General features: G+C 49.2%; 1 protein-coding gene across 1 annotated transcript in view; it reads right to left on the bottom strand.

Moving 5' to 3' along the window:
• The window catches only part of Cerk (ceramide kinase), a 43,651-nt gene that overhangs the window by 13,878 nt on the left and 9,757 nt on the right, over positions 1 to 20,016 (bottom strand). The window contains exons 2-6 of the mRNA XM_028753702.1: positions 11,654 to 11,767; positions 10,786 to 10,908; positions 4,764 to 4,889; positions 2,782 to 2,845; positions 1,042 to 1,187 (exon numbers count right to left, since the gene is read on the bottom strand). Coding sequence (XP_028609535.1) covers positions 1,042 to 1,187; positions 2,782 to 2,845; positions 4,764 to 4,889; positions 10,786 to 10,908; positions 11,654 to 11,767 — 573 coding nt within the window. The remainder of the gene's footprint in view (positions 1 to 1,041; positions 1,188 to 2,781; positions 2,846 to 4,763; positions 4,890 to 10,785; positions 10,909 to 11,653; positions 11,768 to 20,016) is intronic.

Below are 20,016 nucleotides of genomic sequence, written 5' to 3'. Positions count from 1 at the left end.
TAGGCTAGTCTACTTGAGACAGTTCTTTATCTCAGGTTCCTTCTTTCCAGATGAGTCTAGGTTGCATCAAGTTGACAATAAAAACCAAGACACCTTTACAGTTGCCTTAGGAACTTTCTATAAAGGCATTAGACACCCTCGGAACACAACCTGGCCACCACACTTTCCTCCAAAAGTGTGCGAAGTCCTGTTCTCAGTTCTGCCATAGCTTCCTCATCTGTGTCCCTCCCTAGTCCCAGGACTCCTGGGCAGGTTCCTGCAGCCCGCATCAGCCCGGATCCCAGCTCTCTCAGATCAGTTAGAAGCTACTTCTTCCAGATAATCATCCGGAGTCAAGCATCTCCTGACTCCAGGACAGCAGCCCCACTGGCCCCCGGTTGTCTGTTCTGTAAGAGCAGGGACTGTCCCGTCTGCTGCTCGGCTCTCAGGACACTGGGATAAGCATCTTCCCAGTCAAAGTCATGTTCTTTCCACTACCCGTGCATTATCTCACAGAAAGGAGTGTAGTTATGGAAATTATAAAATCACTTTTTAAAATAACTTATTTATTTTTACTTTATGTGCATTGACATTTTGCCTACGTGTATGTCTGTGTGAGGGTGCTGGATCCTGGAGTTACAGATAGTTATGAGTTGCCATTGGGGGTGCTGGGAATTGAACCCAGGTCCCCTGGAAGAGCAGCCAGTCAGTGCTCTTCACTGAGAGCTATCTCTCTAGTTCCATGAGAAAATAACTTTAAAAACAAACAAACAAACAAACAAACAAACAAACAAGGGTTTGATGTAGCCTAGGCTGAACTCACTATGTAACTGAAGATCATCTGGAACTTGCTTCTGTCTCCTGGTTGCAGAATCACGATTTAAATGAAGTATCAACCAGGACCGATTATCCCCTGACTTGAAGCCCTAATCCTAGTTGGAAGCTTTACTGATGAAGGTGGGAGGTGTCGGTGTGACCATAGGATTGGACATGCCCTGTGGCTGTGCGTGCAGAACTCCTCCTAACTCCAACAGTAGAGAGAAAGCCATGCGTGTAGCATACCTGCAGGGATGATGCCGATCCTGAGGGTACTGGGCACCAGCACGGCTCGGGGATGATTGGGGTCAATCCCAGCGCTCTGCTGCGCCTTGCCAATTACCCCATGCAGCACCTCGCTGAACATGCCGTCCCCGCCTACGCACACGATGCTGCAGGAGGAGCACAAGTTTGTTGAGCCTGTTAGTCCTTTACTTGCAGTAGCCGGGGTGGGGGGATGTGGGTAGGGGGGTGGGGTGCTGAGGCAGCTTGCAAGATTGGCCTGTCAGACACCTGGAAATGGCTTCTGAATCCCCTCCCTGTGGGATGAGGTCCTGCCAGTCTGCCTAATTGACTTTTCCAAATGGGATTTTTCACAACCCCTGGCTTTTATCCCCTACTAGGGATAAGGAATTTTGGTGGTTTCTTTTCTTTTCTTTTCTTTTCTTTTCTTTTCTTTTCTTTTCTTTTCTTTTCTTTTGGTTTTTCGAGACAAGGTTTCTTTGTGTAGCCCTGGCTGTCCTGGAACTCACTCTGTAGACCAGACTGGCCTCGAACTCAGAAATCCACCTGCCTCTGCCTCCCAAGTGCTGGGATTAAAGGCATGTGCCACCACTGCCCAGCTCATTTTGGTGGTTTCTAAGCAAAGGGTATACAAGTGCCAGGGCCTGGTCAGCCATCACCAAAAACCTATGGTTTAGGGGTGCTGCACAGATGGCTCAGTGGTCAAGATCACACACTGTTCCTCCAGAGGATCTGGGTTCTATGCCTAGCACCCACATGGCAGCTCACAACAGGCTATAACTCCAATTCCAGGAACCCTGATGCCTTCTGCCCTCCAGGGACACCAGGCTTGCATGTAGTACATACACTTACATACATGCAAGCAAACCAACACGCACATAATATAAAAAACAAACAAACGAACTATAGCTTAGGCTGGGATAGCTTAGTGGCAAAGCACTTGCCTAACATACAAACACTCTGGGTTTTCATTCCCAACACTGCAAAAATAGATACTAAAGGTTTAAAGACACTGCAGATCGAGTGAGATTCAAGCTTTGAAGGAAGAAATAGCACCCTAGTAGGATAGCTGCTGAGAGGCCCTCATGGGACATCAAATCCCATCACAGATGGTTGTGAGCCACTGTGTGGTTGTACGGACTTGAACTCAGGACCTCTGGAAGAGCAGCCAGTGATCTTAACTGCTGAGCCATCTCTCCTCTCCAGCCCCTGGTGTCTTCATTTTTATTGTCAATTTGTCACAACCTAGACTCACCTGGGAAGAAGTAACCTCAACTGAAGAAGTGTCTCAATCAGATTGACCTATGGCCATCCATGTCTGTGAGGAGTTACCTTGATTGTGGGAGGACCCAGCTAGTTGAGTGGCCTTGCTGTGCCCAGTTAAGAGGGGTAGTCTGCTCCTGTTGTCAACCCCCACCCCTGGGTACAGTCTTGGGAACTCAGGAAACAGGAGTAGAGGAGACCAGGTGAGAGCCAGGCCCAATAAGTGGGTAAGGAAAGCTAAGGGGAGATATTGGGTGATCAGGACAGGGTTTACAGTGTGCTGTCCCTGTCCCGTGCTGGGGATGGTTGGAGAGCGGCTTGGAGACAAGTGTACATGGGCGTGGAGGACAGAGGTGTCCTACAACATGGAGGGAAGGTGGAGGACATGCCCACAGTCCAGGGCAACCCAAGTTCTCCTGCAGGGTAGGTCTCGGGTAGCATTCACTGCTTGTGACCAAGAGGAAAGGAGGTGTGACTCACCCGTCATAGCTGTCTGTATTGATCTCGTCTAAAATCTCCTTGGCTTGATTGGCACGCTCAGTAACTGTTGGGGAAATGTTGCAATGGGACCGTTTATCTTCACATATTGGAACCCACGTGTAAGCCACCTGCCAACCGATGCTGTTTTATAAGAGTTTCTAGGAAGATTTCTCACAAGAAGTCCCACCCAAGACTTGCCTCACTCACTGCCTTTTTACAAAAGAGTAAGGCGGCCTCTGTGAGAAACGGCCATCTCAGGAGCCATTCTACCAGCCAAAACCCGACATTCCTTCTAGGCTCTGCCCCCACAGGTACCCGGGAACAGCCAGGTAGGCCTGGCTTACTATAAAAGGGGCTGCCTGCCCCCTCCTCACTCTCTTACTCTCTCTGTCTTCTTCTCTCTCTTCCCGTCCCCCTCCCCCCCCACCTGGTCCGGGCTGGCCTCTGCTCGTTCTCTCTCTCTCTCTCTCTCTCTCTCTCTCTCTCTCTCTCTCTCTCTCTCTCTCTCTCTCTCTCTCTCCCCCGCTCTCGCTCTCGCTCTCTCTCTCTCATAAAATACAACACTTGGCACATGTCAACAACTAATTTATTTTCTTTTAATTTATGCACATGAGTGTCTGCCTACATGGACGTATGAGCACCGTGTGTATGAGCACCGTGTGCATGCAGTGCCCACAGAGAGGGCCAGTGACCCTCGAGACAAGGGTTACATACGGTTGTCATTTGGGTGCTGGGAATGGAACCCAGGTCCTCTGCAGGAGCAGCAAATGCTCTTAACCACTGAGCCATCCCTCCAACCCCAGCAAATACTTTCATTGACAGCAAGTAAGAGTAGCTTGTTACACTTACTCCTTAATACACAGCTCATTTTATTTGTTTGTTTGTAGAGCACATCGGAGTGTAAGAAGGAGATAAGGCTAGCCCATGGTCTTTGGGACCAACGTGAAAAGTCAAAATTGCTAGTGAAATTCACAGCTCACAGGCTTGACTCTGTGCCTGGGGGTCCCCACATCACATCTCTCTCTCATGCTGGAGAATCCTTGGGAGAGGCCCCTTTAATAACGCTGCGGTTGCCACCTCGAGTTCATGTTCACATCTCCTGTTGGGGACATCTGCAGTCTTACCAGTATAGTGTTATCATGAAGTGTGCCAGGGATACCTGAGTGCCCAGTCTTGGTGTAACCAGGCTGGCCTCCAAGCCCTATCCTCCTGCTTCAGCCTCCCGAATGCTGGGGTTACAGCCATGCCCAGCTGCACTAAATGTCTTACCTAACAGAGTAACACCAAGTCCCCAAAGGCCTGCAGGAGCAGTGGACTGTGTCTGTCTCCCCGCTCTGAAACCAGCATCCCACTGATGGCAGAGTGCTGTGACGTGGGGTTACAAAAATGACCTATGCGGTGACATTCTGAGACATCCACTGCTGTATCTTTTCCTGCAAGGACTTCCTGTCTGAGAACTCTGTCCCATTTTTTCTTTTTATCTCTTCATTGTTCCTGTGAGTACTTTATAGGCAAAGTACACTGGGTACGTTAGCTTCTTTCCCATTATTTTATTTACTTATTCACTTTACATTCTGATCCCAGCCCCCTCCTCCCAGTACCACCTTCACAAACCCCTCCCCCCAGTACGTCATTTCTTTTGCCTTCTTCCAACCAAGTGTACAAAAATTCCGATTGAGCTCGAAATGACCATCTAGGACAGTGGTTCTCAAGCTGGGGGTCATGACCCCCCACTGATGTCACCTATCAGAGATTTACATTATGATTCATAACAGTAGCGAAATTAAAGTTACGAAGTAGCAATGAAAACTCTTCTGTGGTCGGGGGTGGGAGGGTCACCACACTATCGGGAGCTGTATTAAAGGCTCGCAGCATTAGGAAGGCTGAGAGCCGCTGCTCTAGGATAAAGCCTCCTCCAGGGGTGGCATGAGAGTCCCTCTCAAGCGGCCCCTGCACACTTGCCTGGTGCCTGACACACTTACTGATGATCTCGGTTGTGATGGAAGCCAAGGTGAACAGAGGCGCCACTTTCTTCTCATAGATGCGCTTGCCCCGACCTTTCCCTCCGAAAGGGTTGATAAATACCAGCAAGTGCTTTGGTCTTGAAGCTGCAAAACAAGCAAGCATCCATATACCGGTCAGTCACAATGGGTGCAATCAATTCCAACTCAGTTAGTGCGCTGCTGCCTGTAAAGAGCTGATAAGTTTTTGACAAATCGTTCTTGGCTATCGAAGGAGAAAAGGGACCATCTGTTGAGGTGAGGGCAGGGCTTTGCACATCAGGAAGGTCCCCTCCAGAGGATGGGCGAATGGCTGTGAGGTATCTAGAGGTAGGGCGCCACCAAGCAGACAGGTGTCAGAAGCACCGTGGTTGTATACCACGGGGGTGTACAAGACAGCTCATCCATGTGACTCCATTTGCACTAGACTCTAGTGAAGAAAGCAAAGCCAGCTGGGAGGTGCTCTTCTAACTAGAGGAAACGGAAGTACAGTGTGTTGGGAGTGGAGCACTAGACAGGGTGCTTGAGGAGCATGAAGAGAGCTTTACAAAAAAGGTCAAAGTCTGAGAGAGGTAGGGAGGGAATCGAGAAAGAAAAAAAGGAAAGGGAGGGAAGAAAAAGGGGAGGGAAGGAAGGAAGAAAGGAAATAAAGAAGCAAGGCAGGCAGGCAGGTCAGACCTTGAGGGAATTTCGGGGGATATGCAGGTTTCAAACTCTGCCAGGCGTGATGGTACACACCTCTAATTTCAATACTTGGGAGCTAGGAGCAGGAAGGTCAAGAGTTCAAGGCCAGCTTTGGCTACACAGAAAATCTGAGGCCGGCCTGGGGTCCATTAGACCTACTCTCAAAATAAACAAGTGAAAGCAAACAAATATAAAATGAAGAAGAGACACTATGTCTGTCTCATATTTTATCGTTTCTAGTTGTATCAGAAAACCAAGGTACAAGGCCAAGGGATGGCTCGATAAAGTGTTCGCTGTGCACACAGGAGGATCTGAGTTCAGATCCTCTGTACCTACAGATAAGCCAGGGGGACACTGGGCAATAGTGGTACATGCCTTTCATCCCAGCACTTGGGAGAAGGAGGCAGGCAGATCTCTGTGAGTTCCAGGCTAGATTGGTCTATGTAGTGACTTCCAGGACAGCTAGAACTACAAAGAGAAACCCTATCACAAAACAACAACAACAAAGAGAAAAAAGGAAAAAAAAAAGAAAGGAAGGAATGAAAACGAAAGAAGATAAAAGAAATCCAGTCTCCACTGTATGTGACCTTTTCCAAAAGGCAGGATAAAAAAGCATTTCTGAGTGATTCATAAGAAGTCACTGTGACCTCCAAGGCAAAACCAGACAGGGATGTCACAGAAAGGAAGTCACAGGTGTACTTTTCCCTGAACCTAGGTGAGAAACTCCTAAGTGAGGTTTCAGGAAGTCAGAAGCAGTGATACAGAAAGGGACAAAGGTCATGGGCAGGATGGCCACTCTGGGCAGAGCAGTAACAACCAGATCTTAGTGGGAACAGTCCTTAAATCCAACACCTGTGACCACGGCCCCCAACTCCCTTCTGAGATGATTAGGGTTCTTAGAAGACAATTCCAGGATTGTGAGGTCCCTTGCATTCCCTGTGGCACTTCCCCCAAGTCAGGACTGAGACAACCGTGTTGCTGTCACACTGCACTGGGGGCCCAGCCTGGGCAGCACTTACAGGAAGGAACAAAAAAAGGAGGTGACCCATCATGCAAGCCTTAGAACCAATAAGCAGATCTGTCAAGGAGAATCATGGACTTCCAGTAAATGTCTACAAGCAAGCAAGCAGGCAAGCAGGCAAGCAAAACGTGGGTTAGGTATGCTGCGTCATTCCTATAATCCTAGACTTCAGAGGCTGAGGCAGGGGGGTCATGAGTTTGAAGCCTTGAACTTGAAATAGATAGTGAGACCTGTCACCAGAGAACACACAACTGGCCTGTGAGAACATATGAACGTATGTCTCAAGCATCAGAGAAATCTAGATCAATAGCATAATATAAAGCAACTAACCCTGACACTCGAGCTGTGGGGTCAGTGGAAGGGACTCAGTGGTGGGTGCGTGCAGTGGGACCCTTGAAGATCATCTGCCAGCGTCCACAGTCCAGTCCTCAGCACACCCTGGAGAAATGCCACAGGCCCACACGGAAGCCATGCAGATGAGTCTCAGCTGGAGTGACTGCTACCAGGCTAAGGGTACTGAGCAGCCACAGGGATGAACACCCACAGCCACACACAAATGGGACAAGTTTTATAGTCACAATGTTCTCAATGTCAGGTATGAAAGCGCTGATGCTGACCCGTATGAATCTATGAAGCATAAAAATAGGTCTGGTTGTCTAGACCTTCCATCTGGGAAGGAGTGGGGGCCTGGGGACTCCCTGAGTGCCCTGCCATGCTATTACAGAATGCTCAGTGTGGAAACCCACACACTTAGAACACAAGCACTTCTCTGTCTGTTTCAATAAAAACATTAAAACCCTAAAGCAGGGCTGGGGAGGTGGCTCACAGTTAAGAGCTCTTGCTGTTCTTGCGGAGGACTTGGGTTCGGTTCCCAGCACCCACACAAGGGGCTCGCAGCCTTCTGTTGCTCCCTCTGCTGGCCACTATGGGTACTGCACACAAATGATGTGCACACATACATGGAGTCAAAACACTCATACACGTAAAATAAAATAAAGACTTTAGAAAATACATTTAAAAAACCTCTCTAGGGTAAGAGAGCTATCTTGGTGGCTCTAGGGTAAGTGGCTGGCTGGTTTAGAGCACTTGCTGTTTACACAGAGGACCTGGGCTTAATCCCTAGCACCCATATCTCACAAGCACCCATAATCCCAATTCCTGGGCAGGGCTGATGCCTTCTTCTGACCTTCATGCCTATCTACACGCATACCAGCAGATGGAACATTCAGACCCACAAAATAAAGTGACTACATATGAAAAAGAATGTAAAAATATGTTAAATGGGGCTGGGGTGGTGGTGCGTTCGATAACGTGCTTTCAAAGCAAGCACCAGGGCCAGTTCAATCACCAGGGTCTATGCTCATAATTTCCCAAGAGCTAGGTGTTGGTACACACGCCTGTGACTTTGATCCCAACGCTGAGGCGGTGGAGATAAGTGGATCCCCTGGGGCCAGCCAGCCTAGACAGTTTGGTGAGTGTCAGGCCAGTGAGAGACGCTGTCTCAAATAAAAGTTGGAAGACTCTGGAGGAATGATATCTGAGGTTACCCTCTGGCCTCTGGACTGGCATGTGCACACACGCATACAGACAGAATGACAGACAGACAGACAGACAGGCACACACACACACACACACAGCGATAATAGAATTAGAAGCTAAAAATAGAACAGCTAAGAGAAGAATCATGTGCTGCTTTATGCCTGTGGGTTTAGTTTTCTGTGAGCTACAGAGAAATAATAAAACTTTCAGTGGGCCAGGTGGTGGTGGTGGCAGTGGTGGCGGCGGCAATAGTGGCAATAGCATACACCTTTAATCCCAGCACTTGGGAGGCAGAGTCAAGCAGGATCTCTGTAAGTTTAAGGCCAGCCTGGTTTATAGAGCGAGTTCCAGGACAAGCAGAGATACACAGAGAAACCCTGACTCAAAAATAATCAAACACAAAAAGCCAACCAGAACCCCAGTATTCCAGGGGTGTCAGAGCCTATAGGCTCAAGCCTGACTGAAACTCATGGAAACTAGACTGGAGGTGGGGAGGGGCAGCAGTGAGCAGGAGTAGGGGAGTAGAGAGAAGAAGGAAGAGTCTGGAGATCAGAAGCAGGAGAAACTGGGGCAGCACAGAAAGTAGTAGCCAAGGGACAGAGCTAGCAACAGAAGGTCTAGAAACTCAGGGTGATCTTAGAAGGTAGCAGTGGAGAAGCCAGTCCCAGGCCAAAACAGAATTTAGAAAACCAGTTCTAACCACCTTAGGGCGATGGAGCGAAGTGTTTCATGAGGAGACCTGCAGTTCAGCTGTTTCAAATACCTTACAACCCAGTTTCTCTCTTTCTCTCTCTCTCCCTGCCCTCCCTCCTGCTTCCTCTGTCTCCCCTTCCCACCCCATATTATATATTATATACTGTATATTGTATTACATATTACATACTATATATTACATATTACATACTATATATTATATATTACATATTGTATATTGTATTATATACTATATACTATATACTATATACTATATACTATATACTATATACTATATACTATATACTATATACTATATATTATATGTGTGGAGGTGAGAACACAACTTAAAGAAATTGGTTGTCTCTTTCTGGCATATGGGTTCTGGAGATGGAAGTGAACTTGTCAGTGGCTGCCTCCCTTTTCCTCTTGTCCTGTCCCCCAAGGCTTCGAGACAGTCTCACTATGCAGCGCAGGCCAGCCTGGAACTTGAAATGTCCTCCCTCCCTCCCTCCCTCCCTCCCTCCCTCCCTCCCTCCCTCCCTCCCAAGCACTGGGATCACAGGTATGTACTATTATGCTGGTCTTCTATAACCTACTTTTAATTTGTTTTTGTTTCATTTTTATTCCTTTGTTTAGTGTGGAAAGGCATGTGGTTGCACATGTATGCCTAGCCCACATACTCCAGTGCAATGCAGGATGTGTGGGACTCAGAGCACAGCTTGAAGGACTTGGTTCTCCCCTCCACCACATAGGGGTCTTGGGGCTTGAACTCCTGTCCTCTGTGTTGGTGGCAAGTGTTTTTACCCACTCAGCCATCTCAATGGCCCTACAATTTACTTTTTAAAACTCATGTATCAGCTGGGTAGTGGTGGCATGAACCTTTAATCTCAGCACTTGGGAGGCAGAGGCAGGCGGATCTTTGTGAGTTCTAGGCCACCTTGGTCTACAGAGTGAGTTCCAGGACAGCCAGAGAAACCCTGTTTCCAAAAAAAAAAAAACAAAAACAAAAAAACAAAACCAAAAAAACCACATAGTAGTTTAATTCCACCAATGTAGCAGAATTTTCCCTCAATTAATTTAAATATTAATACAAAAAGAAGCCTGTGATTGGGCATGGAAAAGAGAGATGGAGTTAAAAGTTTCAGAGACATAGAGAAAGGACGGGGTCGGGGGGGGGGGGAAGGAAGATGGAGGAAGAACAGGAAGATCCAGATTCCGTGTGGCTTTAAGTAGCCACAGGTAGCGATGAATATTATAAGAGAATAGAATAATTGGGATAACTTGTCTAATCTAGGTGGTCAGCTTGTATCATTATCAATTGGCTCTGAAATTATTGTGTGGACATCTTGTGAATTGAGAATTAATTGATATATCAATCTGACTGATTATAAGCTTCTAGAGTTTTGATTTACTGGGTTAAGGGGATTTGTGACAACTAGCCACAGGGGGTAGATGGTTGAGATATGTGGCTCTGGGAGCTGGGAGCACTGCTGTCAGGGGCTAGCCCAAAGGCAGAGGTGGTGAGACCACTGGGGCAGTGAGTAGCGTGGGAAATTGGTGTCTTTTTTTAATATTTCCCGCAACACCACAAAAGGTAAAAAGCTAACCTGGTCAGTAGCTGTTATCCAAGTCTATAGAATAGCTGTTGCCTCCGTACATAAAATTATAACATGACCCAGTGTTACAGGTGCAAAAAGAACAGGCTGCCATGTTTAAAGTGACAAGAACTGGTCCCTCAGCACGCATTAATCGAGCACGGGCTCTACGACACTTCAGAGACCACACTCCCAGAAAGTAAGAGGTTGTTCTCCCACATTCTGTCCAGTCCTCATTTACACCTGGAAAATACCGGTACCCACCCCGCTTACAGAGAAAGATAATGAGGCTTTGCTCCAGCCTCGCTACTCATAAGCAGGGGCTGGGCCAGTACTGCAGCTGCAGAGTCTACACAGTTCTGCCCTTCCACTGTGACCCTCTTAAGTAGGAAACATAAAAACAAAGCAAAGGGATCCATCACGTCCACCTGTGCTGCCTGGCAACAAATCCGAAAGCTCGCCCACGTACTCAGGCTCTCCAGCAGCTCACGAAGGGTCTGCAGCCACAGGTGACACAGCTGCTCGTCGGCGCTCCAGAAGGTCACCCGTGCCCACTTCCAGCGGTGGTGTCGTACTCGCTTCACACGGTGGACTGCACAGATAACCAACACTGGTTAGCAGCGACTACAGCTGCGGAAGGGAGACCTCAGGGCTGAGCTAGCCCCATGAGACTCTTGTCTCTACCCCTCAGCTCACTGCAGGAATGCCTGGATGGCCGAACCACCACCTTGAGGAGTTCAGCTGCGCTCCCTTTCAAAAGATCACCCCAGTGGGCCTAGTTGACAGTTTATACCCCGTTTGTAGAGGTCTCAGATGAGGGAAAGAGATACTAGCTTGAAATCTGGCAGTGATACACGTGGTCAGGGGGCGAGGCCAGAATTTACAGAGGCTGGAGAGACCAAAGCAGAGCTCAGGCTATGTGGGAAACCCTGATCCCTGTTGGGTGAGGCTTTCCAGGCACAGCCTATTGGAGAAGGGGCACCCACACCCTTCTAAGTAACTCCTCATCTAGGCTCTGTAAGAAAGACCAGTAAGCCCATCGGTTTCCCCGAAGGCAAACTTTGGTGCTGAGTTGCCTGGGTTTGTCCTTGGGATGTTAGGAGGAGGGAGAATTTTAGCAACACATGGAGACACGGAGAGCACTTTACACTTACGTTTCTCCAGCCCAAAAAGCAGACGTTGAATAACTGCTATCAGAAAGAGTCTATAAAGAGCCAATCACTGGCTTTAATACGGACCCTTCTCCGCGGTCTTCATGGAGCTAACTGGAGTGGGGGGGGGCGGTGGAGGGACGGGGGAGGGTTTGGCGGGGTTGACAAACGCTGAGGCTCCCTCACCTGTGAATGCGAACGGATTTTCCATTTTATGCCATCGGCCACTGGAGGACTGTTTCTCGTGGACTTCTTTTTCCTCAACAGCGATGATCTCTGACACTGGTACTGAGCAGGCATCTACAAAGACACCACACTTAGATCCAAGGATCCATTAGAGCTCCACAAACGGAGGCCCCCAGCTGCAAAGACTGTGGATACTCATTCCTACCCTCATTAGATACCCCAAACAGAAAGGAAGGCTAGGGCTGACAAGATGGCTCCGCGGGTAAAAGTGCCTGCCACCAAGCTTGATGACCTGCGTGGAATCCTGGGATATGCAGGGTGGAAGGAGAAAACCAGCTTCTATAGGTTGTCCTCTAACTTCCCTGACCACACCCTGGCACGCACCCTCTCCCAATAAAGAAACTGTAATTTTTTTTTTTTTTTTTTTTTTTTTTTTTTTTAGGAAGGAAGGCAAGCAGGAAGGTTAGAGGTCATGCCACTCAGAACAAGAGGCAGCTTGGTGTTCTCGGAGGGCAGACTCAAGCTGTGACCCTTACATGGTCTGTTCAGTCATTTTGGCCACAAGTGCCGATTTCTGAGCCAGCTATTGTACTATGTGAGACCTGTTCTGGACATGTTCTCTGTTCTGAGGCTGAAAGCGGATTTCTCAGAAATCCAAGAGAAATGGAAGACACATAATACAGGATTCCAGGGCCACAAAGTATGTGAGAGTCAGGGTCCAGCCTGTGGAGAAGGGTTCCAGAGAGGCTGTCTCTGATTGGATGCAGGAAGATGGGAAAACTTGGGCCCAGAGTAGCGTTTTCTTAATCTGTGGATCAAGACTTCTTTGGGTTGCATCTCAGATATTGGATATTTACATTATGATTCTTAACAGTAGCAACATTACAGTTATGGAGTAGCATTGGAAGAATTTTATGATGGGGGAGGGAACCACAATACGAGGAACTGTATTAAGGGGCCGTAGCATTAGGAAGATTGAGAACCACTGGCCTAGAGGATTACAGCTCCAGGCAATCTTTTGGTTTGATTCTGTTGCTTTGAGTTGAGTAAGGTCTTACTAGGTATCCCAGGTTAGCCATGGACTCCCAATCCTCCTGCCTCAGCCTCCCGAGTGCTAGGATTATGGGTGCGCTGCATCATGCCTGGTGCCTAATAATCTCTGACCCAGTAGCCCAGAGAGAGGCAGACTGGTTTTAACTTGCTTGACACATGCTGCAATTACTTGACTTGGATCAAAAGGAAGTTCTAGGCTGGGCACGCAGCCGTGGGAAATAACAGGTTCTGACAGAAGCTCTGGGCTGAGGCTATGCGGTCAGGCGGGCAGAGAAGATTACAGACAGCAGCATCCTCTTTGAACACAGGCTGGACTCTGAGGGCTTCTTTATGAGTCACCTTGTATTTTTGTACAGATGACCATTGCTACCAGCTGGCTTCCTAGGTTGCCTCTCAACCCTGCAGTCTAGCTAAAAATCTTGCGTCTCTGCCAGCAGCCAGATTACCAGACCCTGCCGTGGTTTGTTGCCATTGAAATTGGGTCATCAGAACCTGGGAAGGGTCGATCTGAGCCATGAAAGGATTGTAGTCGTGCCCCTAGGATCCCCGGAAGCACACGCACTGGGGAGGGGCTGAACTGAGCAGACTCAAGCCTGTTGCCGTGTGGATCCTGTGCCCACCCTGGGTCTGGGGCCACCCTCCGGATTCCTCGGATGGATGTCTCCTGGGATTCCCATTTTTACACCGTTGTGCCTCCAAAATTCAGTTTTTACCTCCTTCTAATTCTCCCCTCCCTGGTCCTCCCTACACACACACACACACACACACACACACACACACACAGAGAGAGAGAGAGAGAGAGAGAGAGAGAGAGAGAGAGAGAGAGAGAGAGAGAGAGATCCTTATTACTTCTTCACAGGCAGACATACACAGCAAGTAGCTTCACCACCAGCAGCCAGTTCTCCGACATGGCCCCTCCCCTTCTGTAACTTATCCACCTTCCCCATTTCGGGGAGGGGGTTGTTGACCTGGCCTTCGAGGAGCCCCCTTCCAAATCCTGCACCACTTATGACCCTGCACTCAACTCCCTGTACCCACCTGACCTCTAACTTCCTCCTTCCTGCAACACTAAGAGGTGACAGAGGCACATCACTTGCCGTGCTCACAGCAGGTACCCAGGGGTAGGGACAGAACAGACCTCAGGCAGTGACCCTTTGATAAAAGCGACCCATGCTTTGAGTCCAGGACCACTGAGAGCAGACTTCAAGCATCTCCCAGTGCCTCTGTTCATAACTGTGACTGTCCCTAAGAATCAGGTGACAGAAGTCACAGCTGCTAAGCACAGGAGCGGAATGAGCTAAGCCTCTGATAGTCAGAGGACTAAGAGGCAAAGCTGTGTATTACATCACATAATAACTAAAGTGTGCCAGTGGCCGATGGACAACTCTCTTAAAAGCGTGCCCGTGGATCACGCTTCATCTTACAGATTCAGAGGAAGACTCAGCCCAAGGAAGAAGAGAACAGTGTCCTAATGTGTCACATGCTCTGCTGGCCAGCCCCAAAGGCCATGCTGCACCAGGGACCCCCACAAAGCCATGCGGCCCACGTACATTCCACAGCTGCTGGGGCACACAAGCCACGCCATAGCTCACGTGACACTGGCACTGTCCCATGGTGGGAACAAAGCTCTAAAACCGGCAGTGCTCAGATCTCCACGAGTGTAACCCGGGGGTGAATTGGGAGTCGGAAAAACAGAGAACTAGGGTAAGTCACGTGAGCTGTCAGGAGGGACTCAGGCCTGGCAGGGAGGGGCTGGGGAGATCTTGTGATCTGTCTAGTGGTTCGGGAGCTTTGGAGAGAGCAACGGAAGGAAGAGGGTAGACCAAGAAGCATCAAGGGACAAGGAGTCAGGGATGCAAGAGCTCAAGGATGGGACTGTTATGGAGAGTGTAGGAGATAGTAGCATCACCCAGCTAGGGACTGGGCGGAGCTAAGGGAAGGTAAGGAATGAGGCTCTGTCAACACAAAAGGACAGTTTGATAAAAATGATCTATCAGAAACCTAAGCTATCATTGGTGGGGCTGTGCTTCCTACAGGCCTGCATCCCTGCACATCAGACAAGGCCACCTCCACATCCAATGCGTTGTCGCAGGAAGCTGAGACAGTCAGTTACAGAGATCAGTGGGGACAACTGCGTGACACAGAGGCATTGGAGGAGCCGGCAGCTGGTCCTCTTGGGGTGGAATGCCCCTCAAAAAGTTCTCTGCTACGGAGTCTAGATTGTACAGGGAGATGTCCACACACCAGGATGGCCACGTGGACACTTAATGACATCAACCATAGCAACTGACAACAGGCGGGGGACCCTGGCAAACAGCTGGCCAAGAGGCGGGAATTCTAGGCCCTTTCTGTTCCTATAGAATGCTAATATTTCTTTGGTATATATGTCCTCATACACTGCCAGCAAGGTTAGAAGGTTCACAGAGACTCGAGATGAAAAATGCAGTTTTCCCAGACCAGGCAGGCCCCAGGCCTGTGTGATGGTGAGACTGGCAACAGGCTGCCCCACAGGGATCTTTCTGCTCTGAAGGGAAAGGAGCAAGAAAGCCAGGGCTAGGCATAGCTCATCTGGTCCAAGAATGGTGTCCTGTCTTGCTGTGTCCTGTGCTGTCTCTGCAGCATCTGGGATGTGCCCAGAGCAGCCAGTTTTCTCATGCCTCCCTGGTCCACACTCAGAGCTTGCTGGGCAGCTTCTGCCATGAGTGGTGGGTGTTACTCCAGGGTCTTGTGGATCCTGTTCCTGATCACAGAAAAGCAGTGGCTGACAGTTATTAGATGAGCCTCCTTCCCTCTAATAAAATAATAGCTGGCTGTGACTCCGAGCCAAATGTCCTGGATCATCACAGAGGATATTTACCTCCTTTCCAGGACCCCACAGTCAGATGGCAGGCAAGCCTTAGAGCAGAAGCAGTGAGTGTTCAAGATGCTCACTGAATGACAGATGCTGTGGCCCACAGTCCTAGGGACCAAACCCACACCCCCACTGTGCAGGTCCTACTTGTCCCCTCCCAGGGACCACAGTGCCCAGCCTCGCCTGCCACTCACTGTCAGTCACACACCTGATATGGGGACACAGAGTGCTGCTCCTGGTGTCCCTACCGTTCTGAGAAGTGGCCCTGTTTATGGTGCTAGAGTCCTGAGTACATAAAAGTGGGGCTCCAACCTGTTGTGGGTACAGGGCCATTTCACTCTAACCCCGGGGCCCAGACACTTTGCAGATGAGGCAAGCCCTCACAAGTGTCCTTGCCTACTCCATTAGGGACTCTGGATGTGTCCTATCAGCCTGCCACATGATAGGTCCTCGTGGGTCCAGCCTTGGACTCCTTACTGCCAGCAATGGTTTAGAAATCATGCTACATACTTGACCAGTGGGTCTAGTTGGAGCAGTGAGGTCCACCTCGGAGTGTCACCTCCTTGCCGGTGACACGAGCACTAAGAAGTCACTCTCTCCTTCAAGCCAGGGTGAGTTTCTGCCCCCTGAGAAATCTACCCTTTTCCTTCAGAATCCAGAGGTTAGAATATCCCCTGTTCCGTACCACCTGCACTGCACAGGCCAAGTGAGCTTTGGCAACCGCCTCCCAGGGGCCCCTTCCTGACACCCTTGTTTCATGAGTCCCCCTCCTCGCCATTCCAACTTCTCCGTCAGCCCACCACAGCAGTGGCAAGAATTGCGAAACAAATCACAAGGAGAATGAGGAAGACTGTCTTCTCAGGGTCTGAGGAGATGGTTAGTGAGTAAAATGCTTGCTGAACAAGTATAGGGGCTCAAGTTCGATCCCCAGCACCTACTTAGAAAGCTAGTTAGTGTGGTGCATGTTTGTGATCCCTGGGCTTGGGGGGGGGTAGAGACCAGAAGACAGACCCCCCAGGGGTTCACTGGCCAGCCAGTCTAGTCCCAGGTCCCAGGAAGAGAGCCTGTCTCAAAAAAAAAAAAAAAATTGGGGCGGGGGGCTGACGAGATGGCTCAGTGGTTAAGAGCTCTGACTGCTCTTCCAGAGGTCCTGAGTTCAATTCCTAGCAACCACATGGCAGCAGCTCACGGCTATTTGTAACTCCAGTTCCAGGAGATCCAACACCTTTTCTGGCGTCTGTAGGCACCAGGAACACATGGTACACATACATACATGCAGTCAAAGCACTAATGAGCATAAAATAAATGTAAAAAATTTTAATTAAAATAAAGATGAAAAAAAACAAAAAAAAATAAAGGTGGAGAGTGAACAAGGAAGATCCGTGATGTTAACCTCTGACCTCTACACTTGCACATGTAACCTCACACACATGCACACAGACATACTCACGCATCTAAACATCCATGCACACGTGCTCAGAGACTTTGTTTTCAAAAACACTACTCCAGTTAGAAAGAACAGCAAATGGCTACGAGATCTGGTCTCTGTCTGATTTGAAAGGACGTACTTCTGCCTGTGAAGGTACTCGTTTAGATAACACATCAGGGCAGGTTCATCTCACCTGCTCTGGAACATCTTATAAGTCTGTGTTTTAAATGGTTTTCAAATTTTTGGAGTTCAGATCAGAGATGTCAGAAGTGCCTTCCCCAATCACAGAACTCCTCTGTCTCTTTCCTGCCTGGTTCTTCACCATGATGGAGCCGCTGCCTGGGACGCCAGCTGGGGCCTTTACTCATTCCTAGCCAGCAGAGCTAAACCTGAAGGTACCTGGCCATTCACTATTCATCTCCTGACATTAAATCTGGCTTTGATCCCAGCACTCAGGGTTGGTGGCAGGGCAGGGCAGAGGCAGACAGATCTGAGTTCAAGGCCAGCCTGGTCTGCATAGTCAGTTCTAGGACAGCCAGGGGTACACAGAGAAACCTAGTCTTGGAAAAACAATAAACAAACAAACAAACAACAAAAACCAATCCACATTAAAAAAAAAAAGAAAAGAAAACAGTACTGTCTCAAATAGGACAGTGTTATAAATTCAACACTGCTCTTATTCGATAAGCCTTCCCAAACTTGGACTGAAAAAATCTGTAAGTGAATCTCGGCTAAAACTCTAAAACACTTTTGCTGACAACAGACAAATTCTCCTGCCCTTCTGTTCACGCCAGGGCAACTCATGTGAGTTTGCAGGTCACTCTGCAACAATGTGATGACATTCCAGAAAAAATCAGCTGTACTTGGCAGGTGGAGCTGGCCTGCTGGTCCCTGTCATCAGGTTGAGTTTGCCAGCACCTTCTCCACAGCCTGCTGCGGTATTTGCAGTCATCGAATAGCCTCGTGGGGTAGACAGACATCAGCTTCTAGCACTTGCTGGTTTTTGCTCTGTGTGTGTGTGTGTGTGTGTGTGTGTGTGTGAATTGTGACCTCTGGGATGCCCATCAGTTTCCCACATGCCTCCAGGGTAGAAAAGTTCACCAGTGACTCAGGCGCATACACATGTAAGCCTGCACATATCGGACAAGGGTCAAGATGATGGGGGCATGCCACTCAGTTGGGCCTCTGGTGGCCACTTGGAAAACCCAGGGAATAAAGATCAAGACTAGAAACTGGGCAAATGACATACACCTATAATCCCAGCCTGGGGAAATGGAGGCGAGTTTATCACAGTCACAACTGCTGGACGTGGCTCTCCAAGACCTTGAGGTCTGATGTGACAGGAGAAGAAGGGTTGGGACGGGACAGGGCAGCCACTCTCCGAGTGCACACTAGCGAGGATTACAGGTCATGCAAAAGCTGAGGTTACATCCCCATGGAAAATAGGTATGAAGTGGCGCCAAGCACCTTGGCTTGCATGCACCCCAACTGTACAGGAACCTGAGCAACAAGGGCACCCAAGAGAACTGGTTCGGAACATACCCCGCAATTAAAAAGGAGGAGTCAGACACACTTCCCTGGCAACAGGCCACTCAGTATCATTCACCGTGTGAACACCTGGCCTTTGTTAAAACTCTGCACGTGGGCCTCTGGGAGTGCAGAAATACCACGTAGGACGGGATTCTCTGGGTAATGGTTCTCTTTTGAGAATGGTTCATCTTTCTGTTCCCTTCCTGCTGGGCTCTTCCATCCTGATGCATCTTCAAGTGTGAACCAGACATAGGGGTCACCAAAGGGGAGCTCTGAGGTGGCTGTGGGCTCCACACCTGCTGAGACACGCCTGAAGCCTTTGAGTAGGTACACAGATGGAGGCTCTCAGGAGAGAGTCAAACACGGAGCTGAAAAGCTTTGTGTCTGGAGCTTAAAACTACAAGCTGTTCTATGGCGCAACGAGGGGAGGCGGTGCCTAGGAACTGGGTCAGTAGGAATGGTCTATTCTGAAAACACAGACACCATCAACACCGCGGATAGACTGGATGTGCCTTTCCTCGGTCTTCCTTCTTGGACTTTAGATAAGAAACCCACCTATGGAGGCTCAGAGAGGCAGAGGCTCAAAGCAGCTGCCTGGGGTTTGAGGGTGGGCAAGGGTGTGTTTCCTTTTACACCACAGAGCTCTAATCTGGAATGGAAGAAACCACTATCGGAAATGCCAGTGTGTACAGACAAGAATGTCAACACAAGCCAGCTCCCTGCAGCCACAGGCCAGGGCAGGGGCGGCCTCTTGGGACAGAAAGCCTTAAACAAGGACCACCACAACTCACTAAAAAGGCCAGCCCTCCTTTCCCAACCATGCCACCTGAGGAACTCACTGCAGACTTTAAGATATAAGCACTTTAGGACTGTGGCTAGAAGCGGGAGAATCATAACCACTCATGGAAAAAAAGCAGGGGTGGACATGTCTCCCCAAACCATCTACCTAACCAGGAGACCCCCAAAATATATCTCAAACATCTATCTGCCCAGGAGCCCCTGTGTTGTACAGTGCTATCCTCCGAGCAAAACAGCCACCATAGTGAGGTCAGCTGTGTCTGCTGGCAAGGATCTATCCACGAAGGCCTGTGGATATCAGCATTTTCTCAGAGAAGGAAGGAGAGGGGAGGGTCAGTGGAGCCCACTGTGGATTCCAGCCACCTGTATACAACTTTGCCCTAATTGCAACTGGTGGGGGTAGAGTGGAGGTGGGGTGGCCTCAGAGAGGGGCTAGAGTGTATATAGGTTGGGGAAGGCAAGGGGAAGGAGGAGGGGCCATCATCCATGCTAGGTGCAGAACTTCCAGGATGGCTTCTTTGGCTGGGGTTGAGGGAGTTGTCACCCACACTCCTGCCTGTAGCCTTTCTCCTAGGCTTTCTAAGTAAGCCTACTAAACTCATTGGTTCTCCAGTAGTGTGGACTTTGGTTTGTTATTAGGACCTTATGAAGAGGGGGGTGATATTGTTTAGTGCCCCTTCAGGATGAAAATTCTTGCAACAT

Source organism: Grammomys surdaster, unplaced genomic scaffold (assembly GCF_004785775.1).
Source record: "Grammomys surdaster isolate TR1022 unplaced genomic scaffold, NIH_TR_1.0 125953, whole genome shotgun sequence".
NCBI lineage: Eukaryota > Metazoa > Chordata > Mammalia > Rodentia > Muridae > Grammomys > Grammomys surdaster.
The sequence above is the reverse complement of the archived record's forward strand: the minus strand, read 5'-3'. Positions and strand labels throughout refer to the sequence as shown.